This window comes from Corapipo altera, unplaced genomic scaffold (genome assembly GCF_003945725.1).
Source record: "Corapipo altera isolate COAL_440 unplaced genomic scaffold, ASM394572v1 112, whole genome shotgun sequence".
In the NCBI taxonomy this organism is placed as follows: domain Eukaryota; kingdom Metazoa; phylum Chordata; class Aves; order Passeriformes; family Pipridae; genus Corapipo; species Corapipo altera.
Genome location: NW_020884899.1, coordinates 3,067,315 through 3,084,031, shown reverse-complemented (window position 1 = coordinate 3,084,031; position 16,717 = coordinate 3,067,315). Strand labels below are relative to the sequence as shown.

The window sequence follows — 16,717 nt, the reverse complement described above, 5'->3', positions numbered from 1 at the left end:
CACGTTCTAATGCACGGCACCACATGCCAGAAACCATAACACACCGATACGTTTCCTGATAGGAAATGCAAACGCCCTGCAAATCCACTGAGGGACTGGGCTGCCCCAGCAACATTTTCTAGCCCTGCTTCTCTAGATGCTTCTTTTGTGCACAGCGGGTCCTGGGGAGGCCCCACAAGCTGGGCTAAGGGCTGCTGCCCTTAGCCTGGTGCATAGGAGCATCCCAGGAGTGGGGTGGCCGAGCGTCCCCAACCCACCTGGTGGCATTGGCAGGGCAATTGGGGAGCAGGAGCTGTCTGGCTGGGTTGGCATCCAGCACATGCCTACAGGATGAAGGACAGGCAGCTGGGAAGCCCTCTCCCTGAGGAAAGGGTGGGACGTGCAGCTGTAGAGGAGCCCTTTGGCAGCTGGGGGAAGAGGGGCCACCCTGTCCCAGTCACCGATGGGTGGAAACTGCGGCTCCTCAGTGCTCTTGTTGGCAGGCGGCTTCCTGTCACTGAGCAGGAGTGGGACCAGGGAATAGGGAGCAGGGTAGAGAGAGCTTGGGGCTCCCTCTTCCTGCAGAGGCAAAGCCTGGAGCAGGTGCTGCCAGCACTTCCCCTGCCTGGGCTGTGGCTCTGCCAGCCCTTGCCCACTCATCTGCCCCAGCATCCGTGGGCATGGGAGCAGGTCTCTCACCCAACCTTGCACCAACAAACACCCATGAGATGCTGCTTTGACAAGATTTCCCAGACTTTCACTGACTCCATGGCAGGTCTGCAAAGGGGGTGCTGGAGGTGGTGGGGCACTCCCATCCTCTGGGACCTTCACAGCCAGGTGCTGCTCACCGAGCTGCTGCCAGGCTCAGAGACCTGCCAGTTTGCTGCATGTTTTAAACACTTTTCTGCCTGATTCTCAATAAGACTTTTATTTTCCTGTAGGACACTTTCATGCTGCCTCAGCCCCAGCTTGTCTGTCTGAGGCTGGCTGTGTGCTCCTGCCCTGGGTATGTGGAGCCAGGACAGAGCAGCCGGCACAGCACCTGGGCCAGGCTCAGGCTGCTCTCCTTGAGCACTGCATCTCATGGCAAGTGCCACAGAGGTGCTTCCTCCCCCTCCTTTGGCCCCCCAGCACCTCCCAGTGTCCTGCTCCCACCCAGGCAGTCCCCATGGCATCCCGTGGTCCACCAGGCAGATGCTGGTGGTCCCCTGGTCACTGATCACAGGAGGCCACAGGGGTGGGAGGTGGCGGGGTGCGGTGGTTAATGTGTAACTGGCACTGCCACCTTTCACCCACGCCCAGCTTGGGAGGGAGTGGGGCCAGGGCGGCAGCCAGGCTGGCTCCCAGGCTCTGGTGGTCTGCAGGGCCGTGCCACTGGGGTGCAGGGGCTCGGTGGGGGCCCTGGCCCGTGTGGCTGTGGCCACACCTCACCCAGCACAGCCGGCTCTGCCGGCTTCTCAGCTTTCCCTGAAACTTGTTTTTCTGCCCGGAAGTTTCCTGGAGCCAAATGGCTCCTGCCTGCCTGCTCAGGGTCTGCAGCCTCCTCTGTGCCTGGGCAGTGGTGACAGGACATCCCTGCAGCCTTGACCACCAGGTAGGAGGGCGGAGGGGGCTCTGGCATGGGTGGCAGCAGGGGGTGGGCAGGGACACCCTGCTCCTGGTCCTGCCAGCAAAGCTGGGGTGCCCACGGGGCAGCAGGGCCTGGCAGGTGACTCCTGGTCCACACAGCTCAAGAGAAGATAAGCAGTGAAAACCCATGGGAGCCAGTGGAGTTAACTAGGAGATGTGCTGTGCCAGTGGCCACCAGCCACAGGGGTGGTTCACCCACACCTAGAGCCTGGCTGTCCTGCTCCCAGCCTCAGGCTGAACACGTTGTCCAGCCTGTTCACAAGAGCACATAATCTGTTCACCAGAGCACGGCACGGCTGACAAACCCTCATCTGAGCCACGGGTGCTTGGTGCAGGTGCCCACAGCTCTACAGCCCAGCCGGCTGCCTGCCTGCCCTTCCAATGGGCAGGGCTCGCCTGCTTCCCTGCCCCAGCTGGGAGGATGCCCTTGTGTCATGGAAGAGCTCCCCAGGGGCCTGGATGTGGGGATCCGGGGGAGGAAGAGGAAGGCCCTCTGCAAGCTGACCCTGTATGATAACTGCCCAGTAAGGAAGGACAGAAGGGTGACAGCCTGGTCCCTTTGCACCCACTTCATCTCTCTGGGTTTTCCCCCCAGCCCTGCATGCTCCTCCTTTACTCCTTCAGTCAGCTGCTCTCAGTCCCGGGCTGTCCTGCTCGTCTTTCTCTATTTATCCAGGCCCACACCAGTCTGGCAGCTCATGTGTTTTTTGTAAACTTGCTTGTGTCTTTGCTTTTCAAAATTCTGCAAGGGTAATTAATTTGAACTTCTGGGGAGTCTCACTCTAGAGATACTCCCCAGTGAGGACAGCCCATCTCAGACAGTAGCTCTTTTCCCAGGGATGGGCCGACTGCAGTGGGAAGAGCCTTCAGCACACTCCAAGTTCCCTTCCAAGAAACATCACCAGTTTGGACCTCTCCTTCAACTCCTTGGTCGTGCCCCGTGACAGGACTCTCCTGATGCATTTCCCTTCCCTGCGCTCTCTCAACCTCTCTAGCAATGCCATGCCAACGCTGAGCCCAGCAACCTTCTCCAACCTCAGGGAGCTGCGTCTGCTGGACCTGAGCAGCTGCGGCATCACCTCCCTCCACACGGACACTTTCCAGGGCCTGGGAAACTTGCACACACTGCTCCTAAGAAACAACAGCTTGCAAGAGCTTGATGTCCCTTTCCTCCTGCCACTGAAGGCTCTTTTCCACCTGGACCTGCAGCACAATGAGCTGGTCTCCGTGGACACTTGGAGCCTGCAGCTGATGGAGACAGTCCCACAGGTCCGTCTGGAAGGGAACCCCTGGGTCTGTGACTGCACCGCGCACCCCCTGCAGCAGTGGCTGCAGCGCAGGAAAGGTGAGCAGACGGGGTGGGTGGCAGGAGAGGTGTCGGGCAGGAGGAACTCTGGGTTAGGGGTCCTCTTGATCCTTTCACTCCAACCCCTGGACAGGCTCTGAGGTGGCTCTCCAGAGACCTAGCAGGATAATTTCGTCACTCTTCCAGGAAAGGGGCTGCATGTACACTTCAGCCCCTAAATCCATCTTTATGTAACTTTGTGGAGTGACCACATTTTCAAGAGCTGCAGAGGGCTTGGCAGCTCCTCCTGTGGAGCCAGATCAGGCTCCCACCATCTGAGCTCGGCTCCCAGGGCAAAGCAGTGCAGTTCCTATCAGTATCCATGATTTTGGCATTGTTCAATTAAAAGGAGCCTGCTAATCACAGTCACACATTTGCACAATTCCTTGGTCAGGGAATTTTTCCTTTCGTTATGCTTTACAATATGCTGAGGGCTGGTGAGGCTGGAGGGCAGAGCCAGGAGCACTTTGCAATGCATCCCATCCACCCAGGAGCAAGCAGGGATCACCTTCTCTAAACCGGGAGGGGATGGGTGAAGCCCCCTGTCTCACCTTAGCCCACTTGTCCCCCAGCCATGCAGGTGACCTGCGTGTCGCCCCCGGGGCTGCGGGGCCAGGAGATTGCAGCTCTGGATTCCCAGGACCTGGGCTGCCGGATGAAGCACCGGTTTCCTCGTGCTCTCAGCACGGCACAGCAGATCACAGCGACCCAGAACGACAGTAAGTTGTGCAGATTCAGAGGTGTCTGCAAGGTCTAGCTCCCTCCTGCCCTGTGTCCCACCGGAGGGACTGCAGGTGGAGACACAGTGCAGATGCAGTGGCTTGGTGGGGAGGGTGGTCACCACCTGGAGGTGTTCGCAGGCTTCGTGACAGAAAAGTTAGCAGGTGCCCCAAAGCCATGCGGAGCACAGACTCCACAGCGGTGGGCACCAGTGTCAGACAGCTGTCAGGTAGTTTTGCCCTCAGTGTTCACACACTCTTGGTGAAGAGCATTCATATTGCTCCTAAGGAAAGACATTGGGTGCTGGCTGCACCCTTGCACCCTTGCTGGCGGATGGGGAGCACTGGGTGTGCCACAGGCTGACCATGTGCCTTTCCTGTGCCACAGCCACCGCCACCACGCTGCCTGCCACTGGGAAGGGGGGAAGGAGCTGGCCATACCTGGTGGCATTCCTGGTGACAGCAGTCGGCATCTCCATCCTGATCGCACTGGCTGCCAAGTGCAAGCTCGTCCACAAGAACTTCGCCAGCTACCGCCACCGACCGCTGCCTGAAATCAGCTCCATCGGAGGCAGCCCCATGGAGGACAGCAGCAGCTGGGACAGGGGCTCTGTGCAAGCTGACCTGCAAGCTGAGGATGATGATGGCTTCATCGAGGACAACTACATCCAGCCCAGCGAGCAGCTGCCAGACAAACAGGAGCGGGACTCGCATCTCTCCATCTGAGCTCACAGCTCAGCCACCACTGCTGCAGCCTCTTGTCATCTCTGTAGCTCCATCCCCTTGGCTTTTGACCCTACATGTTTGGGGGCAGGAGGAAAGGAGCCGAGAGGAGGGGAGAGAGGGATGGGCAGGGAATGGTGATGGAGGCTGAAGGCAGCCAGTCTCACAGTGCCCCAACAGGCTGCACTGTCACAGGGACACCAGACCTGCTGCTGCTTTCCCAGCCTTGCTCGGATTCTGAGGATGAAGGAGATGGTGCCCATTGTGCCCAGGAAGCCTGTTGCAGTGGGAAGAGGACCCTACCCTCGTGCTCTCTGGGCACTGGCCCCACTGCACCAGACCCAGCCCTGCTCTGTCCCTCAATGTGTTGTCACTCTGGGGTGTGATTAAAGCATGATTTAGCCCTGCCTCTGCCTGCAATGTTTTGTTGGGACTCTCCCCGTGGCAGTGCTGGGAGGAGACCCCCAGCCCCACAGCTGGGGTGTGGCTTTTTTTGCATGTGCTTTCAAGGACCATAAATACATTCCTTGTTAACTTCCCAGTGTTACCTCAGAGGTCTTTTCCAACCTACATGATTCTGTGAATCTGTGATTCCCACTATAGCCTTTCTTCCTTTTCTCTCTTCCCTCTCCAGCAAGACATGCTGAAAGACACTTACCTTTCCCCTGTCAGCTCTGCAGAGCTGAGCAGATTTTTCAGAGGTGCCAGTTGCAGTGTCAGGCAGCCACACGCGCTGGGCCGAGACGACCCCGTCCCCCGGCTCCCATTACAGAGTCCTGAGTGTATCTCTAACCGTGGAGTTACAGGAACGGTGTAATTTTTGCATTCCTGTCATCTTTGTGGTACGATAAACAGCACATGAGACACAGGTAACTGCAAGTTGTTCCTGCTGCAGTCGGCTGTGCCTGCATGGGTTACGCTGGGGTTAAAAGCAGGGAGAAGCAGCAACATTTGCTCTCCTTGGTAAGTGATTCATAAGGCTGGTACCATCCGGTTGGGAAGATTTCCCAGGGCACAGCCCAATCGTTACCATGCCTGATAGCTTGGGAATGTCTTCCTCACGCTCCAGAGAGTGAAGTACCAACACAGGGACAGCATTTCTTGCAGCCCTGCCACACAGTCAATTCCCCCACCTCCTTCAAATCTCTGTTTCACTGTTAACTGCCTTTCTGTTTCTCCACTCATTAAGACATTTATAGACCACAGTGTATACAAAGGTAAATAACACACCTCAGAGAGTGTGAACCAAAGAGGACAAATGGGTCAGGCACTGGATGGGCAATACAGCCCAGACAGCAAATGTGACATTTTAAGCCATGAGGAGGAGGAAAACTTGCTGGCTTCCTTTCAGTTCTCAGCCAGTTTTTGCTCTTAAATATTTCTTAAATATTTTGCTCTCAAATATTTCTAAACTAAGCTTTACTTTTGCAGTCATTGTCTCATGGTTTGCCTTCTGGGCTCATCAACTACCCATGAAAATACATTATCTACTGTACTTTTTGGAAATTTTTGATATCTTTCAGGTAAGATAGGAGACTTAAATCTGAGAGCTGGGAAAATGCATTTCATTTATGTTTTGGAGGGCATTTTCTGAGCTGTTCAACATGCTTTTCAATCACATGAATTCAGGTTAGATGCAGTATTTTCTTTTTAGTCTCAGTGATGTCTTAAAAGAGATTAAAACTGCAAGTGCCCAGGCTTATTTATCCAGGATCTCACTCACTCTTGTCCCTCAGTACCTAGTGGTGGGTTGCTTGTCTACTTTGACCCTGCTGGCAGGCCCACTCCTTTATTTTTTAACCAAGCTGACATGTCTGGTTTTCATGTGCGGTTTTTAATGCCCCCTCTCCAGGCAGCTCCAGTGCAAGTGGGCACGAGCCTGGCATCTCACAGGGAGGGAAATACACCTGGCATGCAGAGCTGGGATTACAAGGGGTCAGAGCAGAAAAAGAGGATCCTTCTCAAGGGTGTCAGCCCAGGAAGGTGCCGGAAGGACTGTGGCTGAGGCTGGGGACGGGACTCGGAGCAGGTATGCAGGCAGACTGGTTCCAGGCTCTTTGCAGGGAGCAGCTGCTGCCACAAGGCTCAGCCCTGCCCCAGGGTAAAAGAGCTTCTCTGTAAACAAACCAGCCAGCACTGACATATTCAGGAAGCTTTGTGTGCTCCATGTGAGCATCTTTCAGGGTCACAGCAAGGTCACAGGTTCACAGAGGGGATCTGGCTACATCCGGGTCCTTAGGCAGAGGGACCTGCATTTGGAGGTGAGGGTCATGTATCAGGAAATAAGGTTTTGGGGCCATGGTGGCACTGCCACACACCAGCCAATAATCCAAAAGCACAGCCACAGGAGGGACCCTGGGATGTCGTGGTTTCTGCCCTGGGCCCAGCCTGAGCAGAGGCCAGCTCTGCACAGCCCTGCCACCTCCTGTTGTACAGAGAGGCCGGCGCTCAAGCATCAGCTTCAACACAGTTGGCTTCTCTAACACTTTATTATGTATTTCCACACACAACACGGGAACTGAGGAAGACACAAACCAGTACCCCTGCTGCAGAGGTGAGTCAGTGACTGGGGCAGCGCAGGCTGTCCCTCTGGGCACCGGACACCCAAACCATCATCTTCAGGCACAGTCTGTTCTCAGCCATTCTCTCCTTGGGTTGCTGACAAGGCCCATGATCACCCTTGTCTGGCACAATTCACAGGCACTTGGGGCACATTTTGAAGGGGCTCTGGAGGGGAGGAGGATTCACAGTGACACGCAGGCAGTGCGGAGCTGCGAGCTGGGCACAGCCACACATCTTCACAGAAATGCCCAGATGTGCAAAACAGCTGGGGCAGAGGCAGCTGTGGCCTGTCCACACGTGCGGGTTGGGGGAGCGGGGAGGAACTGCTGGAGCACTGATGCAGGCAGAGAGGGGGGCAGCCTGGCACAACTGCACAGGCACTGACACAGATGTGCAGAGCACCAGCAGTGGTGATGGTGCAGAACTGTCCAGCTCTGACCTGTCCCTCCCTGTGTATGCACAGTGGTCCCTGCTGGACCTGGGGCCAAACAGCCCAGAGGGGAAGGACAGCTCTTTGCTTTGAAGAGATTTAGCACAGAAAGATCTGAGCTCTGTTACACCCTCTGAGCTCTTGGGCAGGTTAAGGGAGGACATGCAGAGAGAAGAGGAAACAGCAGTTTAATAAAATCTACAGATGAAGAGAAAGGGGCAGAAGAAAATGTAGAAATAACAGAGATACAGAAAAAAAAGCCCAAATGATGTATCCATATTTTGGGGAAAATAATCCAAGGCTTCAGGGGAAGGAAAGCCAGCAGGAGCAGGGCAAGAGCAGATGAATACAGATGTGCCCTCATGTGATCTCACTGCATCGGGGACAGTGTGGTCTGGAGCTGTGAAAGGATGAAGCCTTCATTGTCCAGCATATACCTTGTGGGGCTCACCAATGGTGAACTCTGACACTGCCTCCAGGTGTGGAGACAGTTATTTGTGCTTTTAGTAAGGGAATGAGCTACCATCCTCTTCCAAATGAATTTGCTACCGAGCACTAAAAAGTAATAGCTCAGTCTTGTGCCATTGCAGAGGAAACTTGGCAAATAATGAGCAAAACCAACATCTGGGGCAGAGCAGCTCAGATGAGGGGGAGATGGAAGCAGACAGGAAGATGAAGAGAAGGTTTTGCAGAAGCAGCTTTGCTTGGAGGTTAGGATCTATGTCAATGGAAAGGGCAGGAAATGGGTTAGTAGGTCTCTGAAGGAAATGAGAATTTTGACAGGTAAATTAGTCTCAAATCACAGGAGAAGCTCCTGGGGTGAATTGTTAGTCTGCCTCTGGAAAGGACACCTTGGAGATAGACACCTTATAGAGATAAAACACCAAAAAAACTCCAGGTAAGGCCCAAGTGACAGCAGAAAAACTTTTTTGCCCTGCAGGAGCTGCAGCACTTGGTAGACAGAAACAGCATAGAAACAGGCAGGGACTGGGATGAGCTGTAGGGCTCCTGGCAGCAGAGGTACCTCTGCTTGGGAAACTGCAGTGGGAGGGCACAGCCTCTCACACCACTCTTGAAGAGAGCTCCAGCCCTGGGATTCAGGCATTCCATCACCATCCCCCAGCCACTGCACCTTGCTGTTTGTGGCTCACATGGCTGATGCTGGTGTGATAACAGAGCCCCAACACACAGTCCAGCATGGGTAACCTGTCAGGGCCCTGACGCCCCTTGATCACCCCTTTGATAAACCACAGGTGATGGTGGGCTGCAGGAATGTAACGCTGGAACAGATCCTGGCATTGCAAACACAAACAGAATTTCACGTGAGGTCCAGCCATGCTGTGGCTCTGGCACAAAGAATCCCATACAAATCCCACACTCACTCCCACAGACACACAGGTGCTTTTTTGGGAGCAGGCCCTGCAGCCATACCTCCCACCAGGCTCCCTTTGCCTGTGCCTCATGCCTGCTGACACAGAGTATTTCCTGCCATTCACCAGCTGCTGGAGGCTCTACTTCGCTCAGGAGCTGGAGGCCCTGCACAGAGCACAGGGTGGTTTTATACCACCCACAATCACAGTCTCTCCTGCCAGGAGAGCGGGTGACAGTTCCAGGACCTGCAGGAACCAAACAAGTACTGGGGTCCCCAGGGGTACAGGGCAGGCTCACCTTCACTCTGTGACACGGGTCACAGCCGGGCAGGAGCAGCTGTCACAGGAGGTTTGAGGAGATAAAACACCAACTAGGCCAGCACTGCACGCCCAACACAGCAGGTCCCAGAGCCCATCCAGGCACCCTGAGTTTCTGCTGTGCCATCAGCAAAGCAAATGCCAGTCATCCCTGGTAGAAGCAGGAGGCACGTCGCAGCTCTCGCCCTTCCTTCAGGAAAGGCCAGCACTGACAGGTCATACCCACCAAGGCTCACGCAGAGGTGTCCTGGGTCAGATCAGGTTGGCCATGCTGGAGGTGGGAGGCAGCCGCCTGTTCCCAGCGAGGCGGCCGGAGATGGTGAAGACGCGGATCTCGCCGGTCTCCAGGCTCCCAGGAGCGGCCCGGCGGCAGGAGGTGCAGAGCAGGTAGAGCAGCAGGCAGAGCAGGATGGCACTGCCAGCAGTCAGGAGGACGACCCCGCTGGTGAACATGCTGGCCAGCGGCCGCGCGGGGCTGAGCTGCATGGTCGTGGTGGAGAGGATGGTGAGCACGACCCCGCAGACCAGCAGCACCAGGGCGCTGAGCAGCAGCACCAGGCAGTCCGAGAAGCCCCCACTCTTCAGGAGCTCGATCTGATCCCGGCTGCGGATGCAGTTCATGTCCTGGATTGCGGAGCTCAGCAGCTGCTTCAGCAGCACGAGCAGGGCCAGGAGGCAGAGCGTGGTGCCCACGGCCAGCCGCCACTCTCCAGACCGGCTGCTAGTGCTGTACAGCAGGATGATGCCCCCGATCCCACAGGCCAGGATCAGCACCACAGCCATCCCGTAGCACAGGATGGACTTTTTAGGGTCCTGGAACCACCAGAGCTCCACATGCTCCTCCAAGATGTTCCTCTGGATGTGGTCTGCGTCTGCAGGGGCGCGGGGGCTGCTCAGCTCTGCCAGCTCTGGCATGTTGGGCAGCTGGGTGAGGAGGGCACAGTGGGGTGGTTGCACAGATGAATCTACACCCTTATGGTGAAGTGGAGGTTCAAGGCAGCAGCAGTGATGAAGGCAGCTACATTTCTCCAGCAGTGATGTCTCTGTCTTATTCTTTGGATCCTCATGGAGTTTTCTTCTGCAGTGGTGCCACCTGAAGAGCTACGGTCCACGTGCTGAGATTGAGCCCACCATCCAGGCATGGCTGTGGAACATAGTGGAGCATTCCCAGAGCAGCACCATAAGGGAATAACCGGGGCTGTGTCCTTCCTTTCCTGTACCTTTCATCTGAAAGAGTCAAGAAGAGAAGATTTCATTAAACAGAGACTCTGCTCCCCTGTACCAATCAATCCCCTGCCAAACCCTGGGCCTTGGCTCCTCCAGGCTGGCCTGCAGACCTCACCCTGCCTCCCTCACAAAAGCCCTGTGCATTGGGAGAACAGATCATCCACATACATCTTCCCAGGAGACCTCCACGCACTTCAGGGGAACCTCAGCCTGGCCCAAGGGCGAGTCTCCTGCCTCCCCAGCCCTGTGTGCCCTGCTCAGAGGCTACTGGCACATTGCTGCCCACAGGACTCTGCCTGCAGCTGGTGCTGGCAGCAGGGCAGGGACAGAGCAGAGGCAGGTCCCTCCTGGGATAAAGCCCCATTCACAGCTCTGACTTCACATGCTCCCTCATCAGCATCAGCCTCTTGTCACCAACTGGCTCTGCTGCCCAGAATGACAGCAGGAGGTGGGGGTCAGGACCAGGGTTTAACCCTTCCATTCCAGCTGCTGGAAGAGCAAGAGCTGCCTTTGCTGCACGTTCTCAGCCTTGTCCCTACCCCTGCACTGCCAGTGGTTTCCCCTCACAAGTTCCTTAAAGAAATATGGTGGTTGCATCTCCAGTGGTCTCAGCACTGCCCTGGAAGGAGCTGTCTGACAGCTGGGACCAGGCACCCCGAGACTTTGCTCTCCTCTCTGCTGGTCCGTGAAACACTTCACCACTGGAGGGGAGCAGGGGAAGGGTGGTGGTGGCTGCAGCATGGAGGGAGGCTCCGAGGTGCTGTGCTTAGCTGGGCTCCCCTTGGCACAGCACCTTCCTCAGCCCACAGCCCAGCTTCCCGGCCTCGTGTCCCCAGTGTCCTGGTTCCTCTCAGTGCTTCTCTGTGTACAGTTTTACACCAAGAGTGGAAAAAACTTGAGTTTCTCTCACAAAATGTGCCTCCCTGGTACGTCAGTGCCCCAGCTGGTCCCACAGCACCACAGGGAGCCTCTAGAACAGCTCGTACCCAAATCAAGGAGAGGTGCTGGGGAGGACAGGGCAGGAGCATCTCAGGTGTGCCCTGAAGACATGGGGCAGACACTGGAGACCCAAGAACTGCCTCTGTGGCCACCTCCCAGACAGGATGATACCCCCTTGACCATCACAGGCAGACACACACAAACTGCTCTGAGCCTTGCAGGAGCCCATGGCAGGGACAGGAACTGACGCAGGTCCCTTGTGTCAGAGCTGTGTCACTTCTCCCGGGTGGGGGGACAGCCACTCAGCACCCTGCCTGCTGGAAATGGCTCTCAGGAGCCCATCAGCCCATGCCAAGCACACTCTGTTTGTCTTCATGCTCTGCCCTGTGTGGCACTGGGACTCGGGGCTCATTACACACAGGCAGGGACAATTTGTGACCTCCACACTTGGCAGCTCTGCACACACCAGGGATCGTTCCTCCCATCGCTCTCCCTGTTCCCAAACAGTCCCCACAAACCACATCCCCTTGTGGGATTGCCTTTGCTGCCAGCAAACACCTCAAAATACCCTTCCCTTGGGGACCAGCCAAGACAGGGTGGGGGGAGAGGGAGGACAATAGTGTGGGGGGTGCCCGAACCAGACACCGCCTGACAGTGTCAGGCCAAGCTCCTCCTGAGTCACTCCCCGGCTGTGATGGAGCATGAGGTCACTTTGGACGTGGCTCAGGGCACACTGCCAGAGGCAGCACGTGTCCAGGAAGTCTGTAACCACGGCGGGTTTGCAGGCCCGGGACCCATCACACCCCGTGAGCTGCACACAGGGCTGTTCCCTGCACGGCTCCTGCTGCTTGGATTGCCTGGGCAGGGAGAGGGCTGGGGCACAGAAACCCTGGCTCCAGAGGGTACAGTTGCTGGGAGGCCTGTGAGAGATCTACAGCTCCTGGCTAGAGCCAGAACAATCAGAAAGCATCAATTAGAGAGGGAAAAGAGCTGATGCTGATCTGTGCCTGCTGGGACTCTGAGTTTGCATGAGACAGCAGATACCTTGTGCTGTCCATGTGTGCCCAGGACACGGGGCCCTGAGAAGGTGAGGATGTCACGGGGCACTTTCAAGGAGTGAGAAGAGGTTGAGTCTGGAGCTGTTTCCCAGCCTATTGAAATCAGCTTAGTGCTAAACACTGCTTCCTCCTGCCTTTCCTTCTCCAAGCACAGAGGTGCCTTATCTCCTCCTTAGCATCAAATGGGTGAGTCTAGTAGATAGCAGATTTGTAGATTAGATTGAGATTTTGGACTGAGAAAACATAAAGCTTGGAGAAGTGCAAAATCTGTGTCCTTATGCTGCTTGACCCAAGTTGTGCACACAAGTTGTAAGTCAAACAGTAAACAAAAAAACCACAACAGCACAAACCACAATGAGGGAAAATGTGACCAAAAATCAAGGTACAGCACTGCATTCTCATATTACTCTTTAAAAGTTAACCATCTTAATTTTTTATTTGCTCACAAGAAGGGCAGGGAGCAAGATAAAACTGTAGGAGCATCTGGCTGAGGGAAAAAAATAAGGTGTCACCTCTATGAGCACATATTTTCCAGTGTTATATTAACCTCTATTAAACAAATGATTTGGAGAGTTTCCCAGTGTTACATTAACCCCTATTAAACAACTGATTTGGAGAGGCAAAGGCTTCCACTGCAGTGTGCTTCCATGTTTCCTTCTGCCAGTTTGAAAATGTTCTGGGAATATAATCCTTGTTCTGTAAGAAAACACACGCGCTTGGGCTTCTCTAGACTGTGAGGGTTTCTGCTACTACTAACAGTATTTTTACACTTAGAATCACAGAGTAATTCAGGTGGGATGGGACCTTGTGAAGTCACTCATCCCCCTGCTTAAAGCAGAGTTAACCTAGAAGTCAGACTGGGTAGCTCAGGGCCCCATCCACTCAGGTGCCAAGGATGGAGGATCCACAGCCCCTCAGGAATCATTGCAGTGTTGAACCACCCTCATCAGGAATACATTCTTCCTTAAATCTAGCTACAATTTCCCATTCCTCAGGCTGGCTGCATTGCCTCCCATCCTCTTCAGAAAAATCTCTCTATACGTTAAACCAAAGCTGTCACCCACCACTCCTTGGAGAAGGGATGAAAGCAGACCTCACCAGATCTGCTGATTTGGTTTCTTGGCATTATGCAGCACATCAGTTTGCCCAGATCAGATCAAGAGAAAGGAAGGGATATGGCTGCCTGCTCTGCCATGAGGGAGAAGGACAGCCTTTCCACAGCTGTGGCCTTTTCTGTTGGTGCTGTTTGGGCTACCTTGCCTGGGACAGACCATCACACAGACCCCTTGGGAGCTTAAGCCACCAGATTAGCCTTTTGACAGCAGGTATCACAGGTCGTTAATCTCTAACTCACTACTGAACCTAGAACCTTCAGTGCTTCCGTCTCTGTGTGCAAGAAAAAGGAGAGGACCAGCCCAGCCACACTATGCTTTATGTCCAAAGGGCACGTTTCAGGAAAAAATTGACACTCTGTCCTTCCCCACTGCTGGCTAGCAGCTGAGGAGGAAGAATAGGAAAACACTGGGAATGTAGGAAAACAAAAATGTTCATGTTTTTCCTTTTTCATTATGGTTTTTTTTCCCCTCTGCTCTGACAACATTTAACTGGAAACTGAGGGTCATCATCAACAGTTTTCTGGCCGCTCCTGGCTGCAGGTGTGGAAGATGCACATTGGCTGAATTCCTCAGAATGACATATACATATATTTATTTACTTATGAACTTTTTATTTCTGACTGCCTGATATGTGACAGATAGGCCATGGACTGAATGTTAATTAACACTTTAATTTCAGAGCCACGTACAATTCAGCTGTTGAAATACTCCTCACTTCCCTCCTCTCGCTGAACCTGAACCCAGGGTACCCCTTGAGACATTCCTTACCCACAGGATTCAGGAGGGGAAGTCTGGGGTTGAGACAGGCTCCTGCAGTGCTTCCTTCTACTTCCAGCCTTGGAAGGGTTTTATGCAGCCTTATGTGGACTTTGTGAGCATCATGGAGACTGGAAGAGTCAGCAAGATCTGTTGTAAAATGACAATACATAAAAGGATTTGCATGAGCAAACTAGATGAGAGCCAACAGAGCCTCACAATCTCAAACAAATCCAAAGCCATCGCAGTCCCCTGCTTCCCCAGTGCCTCACAGCTTATTTGCTTCTTGGCCAGGTCTGGCCATAGCCTGTTTGGGATGGACTTGCCACCCCTCTGTGCCTCACAGAAACCTTTAGTCCAGAACAGGTATACATTTTCCCCATAATTTCATGTAATTTTTCCAACTTCCAATGCTTTAGGAAGCATTTCTTTACCAAGAGAGTCAGCCCTGAATTGTTGTAGATTCCTTCCAACCAAAACAAGATATTCTGTTCTGTCTGCTGTATTCCAGTTTGTCTATTCTATTCTGTCTATTCTATTCTATTTCAATTGAAGAGGACCTAAAATGATAATCTAATCCAATTGCCTGACCAATTCAGGGCTGACCAAGTACAGGCATATTATTAAGAGCATTGCCCAAATGCCTCTTAAATACTGACAGGCTTGGAGTATTGACCACCTCTCTAGGAAGGCTGTTCCATTGTTTGACCATCCTCTCAGTAAAGAAATGCTTCCTAAGCATATTCAATTCGATTCTAACTCCCCAGTAGGCTAAAAGAGAATGAAGCTCATGTATCTTGTTTTATGCCTGAATTACTGACAATGCACAAATCAGAAGCTCTGAATGTCATAGTGCTCAAGGCCTGTCCATGCCCCTGGGAGCATGTGGGAAGGTTTCCTCTCTTCTCCTGAGAACTCAGGACTGGGGACAGAGGAACCTGCAAAGAATGGGAGTAATGGGGCCTGTCTCAGCCAAAATCCTAGCAAGAGACTAAGCTCTTTTCACTGCTATGCCAAACACCAATTCCCAGCATTTGTCCTTTCTTGGGCTTCTCAAAATTCATGCAAAGCTATGCAGCTTAATCTGTACCTGTGGGGAGAGACCACCCTCTCTACCCTGCCAGAGGGATAATGCTTTCCTAGAAGTGAGCATCCCACCAGTGCTCCTGCCACGAGACACCCTTTGGGAATCCCCAGGGAAGCCCTGGATGATGGTGGACTGTCCCTTCCTTTCTCCAAGCCTAGAGGCTCAGGGGTTAAGGGTGGTGGAGGGTTTGTTGTAACAGGGTCAGTGTGCAGCTGCTTTTTACACAAATCTAGATAACTTTGGCATGCTCCATTACAAAGTCTCGTGTTCCCCCTTCCTCCCTGTGTGCATAACAGGCATCCATTATCCCGACCCCGCAGAGCCTGTCCTGATGCACCTCTGCCGAGGGCGGCCTAGGAGTCCCAAAGGAACAAGAAACTCCCAAGCCTTACCTGCTGAGAGGAAACATAATGGTGCAAGGAAGAAACGCAGTGGAGGCAAGAGGCAGGATCTCTTAAGAAGCAGGTCTGAGGCAGCCCCCAAACCTGCCGGCAGCTCCTGGCGAAGCGCGTCCCTTCCCGCACGGCACAACTCCCGGGGAGGAGGGATCACTCACCTGCTGCCCACACGCGACAACCCGGCCCAGCTTCCTGCTCCTGGCTGGCAGCAATGCTTTTTCCTGGCTTTCCTTCCACTGGATCCAGCTACCGAGGGAGCCCAGGGGGAAAAGCTCTCCCTTTCCTCCTGCAGCTGCCTGCCAAGAAGCAGGTGCGGTGCCCCTGCCGGCTCCCCGTCCCGGTGCGACGCGGCAGCGCCAAGGATGGGCTGCGAGCCCTCACCTCTCGCCCGGGCAGGTGCATTCCCCAGCAGGGTGGCGTCCCAGCAAACCTGCTGCTGCTCTTGGAGAGGCTCCAGAGCCGCGCCGGTGTGCAGGTCCTACCCCTCCTTCCTCGGGCAGGATCTGGCCTCTGGCCACACACCGATCCTGGAAGGTGGCTCATTTCCTCCCAGCTGGAGGGGAAAGGGTGCCGGAGCCAGGGAGCAGCTCCCAGGCAGCAAGGTGAGAGGAAGCCTGCAGCCAGGTTGGCAGTGTTAGGGAAGATTTTACACATTCAGCAAATATTTGGTATTATGTGGCATTAAATAAAGCAGCTCCTGCAGTACTGTATAGGCTAGGGCCATCTGGTCATATCAGACCTGGATCTTTCCATGGCATTAGTCCAGGCAGGCACTTAAGTCAGGCAAGATGTCACTGTGGTGTCATCTTCCCATGACAAGGCAGCTGCAGAACCCCTCGCTGGGAGACAGCAGCACCAGCAGAGCCTACTGTGCTGCAGAAGAGCTGACTTCCTGGTAAGTCCGGGGAAAGAAAAGGGTAACCACTTTGAGAGGAATTAGGGAAACAGAAAAGGATCCATTTAAGAGATGAAGAATAAAAAAGGGAGTAGCACGAACACAGAAGTCAGTAGGGGAATGGGATTCCCAGGCTTAGTGAATATCCCTTCCTTCATGGCTGGGCT

At 54.2% G+C, this 16,717-nt stretch overlaps 2 protein-coding genes across 5 annotated transcripts; one reads left to right on the top strand and one right to left on the bottom strand.

Annotated features, from left to right (window-relative positions):
* The first annotated feature begins 1,285 nt into the window (after window positions 1–1,285).
* Window positions 1,286–4,802, top strand: CUNH1orf210 (chromosome unknown C1orf210 homolog). Its single transcript, XM_027648916.1, has 4 exons — window positions 1,286–1,573; window positions 2,446–2,953; window positions 3,526–3,672; window positions 4,061–4,802. The coding sequence occupies exons 1-4, from the start codon at window positions 1,487–1,489 to the stop codon at window positions 4,396–4,398; spliced, it is 1,080 nt and encodes a 359-aa protein (XP_027504717.1). The 5' UTR covers window positions 1,286–1,486; the 3' UTR covers window positions 4,399–4,802.
* Window positions 4,803–8,674: 3,872 nt separating this feature from the next.
* Window positions 8,675–14,262, bottom strand: TMEM125 (transmembrane protein 125). 4 transcript variants are annotated; one of them, XM_027648920.1, is made up of 2 exons: window positions 14,183–14,262; window positions 8,675–10,302 (listed from the first exon to the last, which is right to left on the bottom strand). In XM_027648920.1, the coding sequence occupies exon 2, from the start codon at window positions 9,988–9,990 to the stop codon at window positions 9,328–9,330; it is 663 nt and encodes a 220-aa protein (XP_027504721.1). In that variant the 5' UTR covers window positions 9,991–10,302; window positions 14,183–14,262; the 3' UTR covers window positions 8,675–9,327. The 4 variants fall into 4 exon arrangements, with proteins under 4 accessions (XP_027504721.1, XP_027504722.1, XP_027504720.1 ...); XM_027648921.1 differs by lacking the exon at window positions 14,183–14,262 and adding an exon at window positions 12,286–12,354; XM_027648919.1 differs by lacking the exon at window positions 14,183–14,262 and adding an exon at window positions 10,418–10,713.
* Window positions 14,263–16,717: the final 2,455 nt, after the last annotated feature.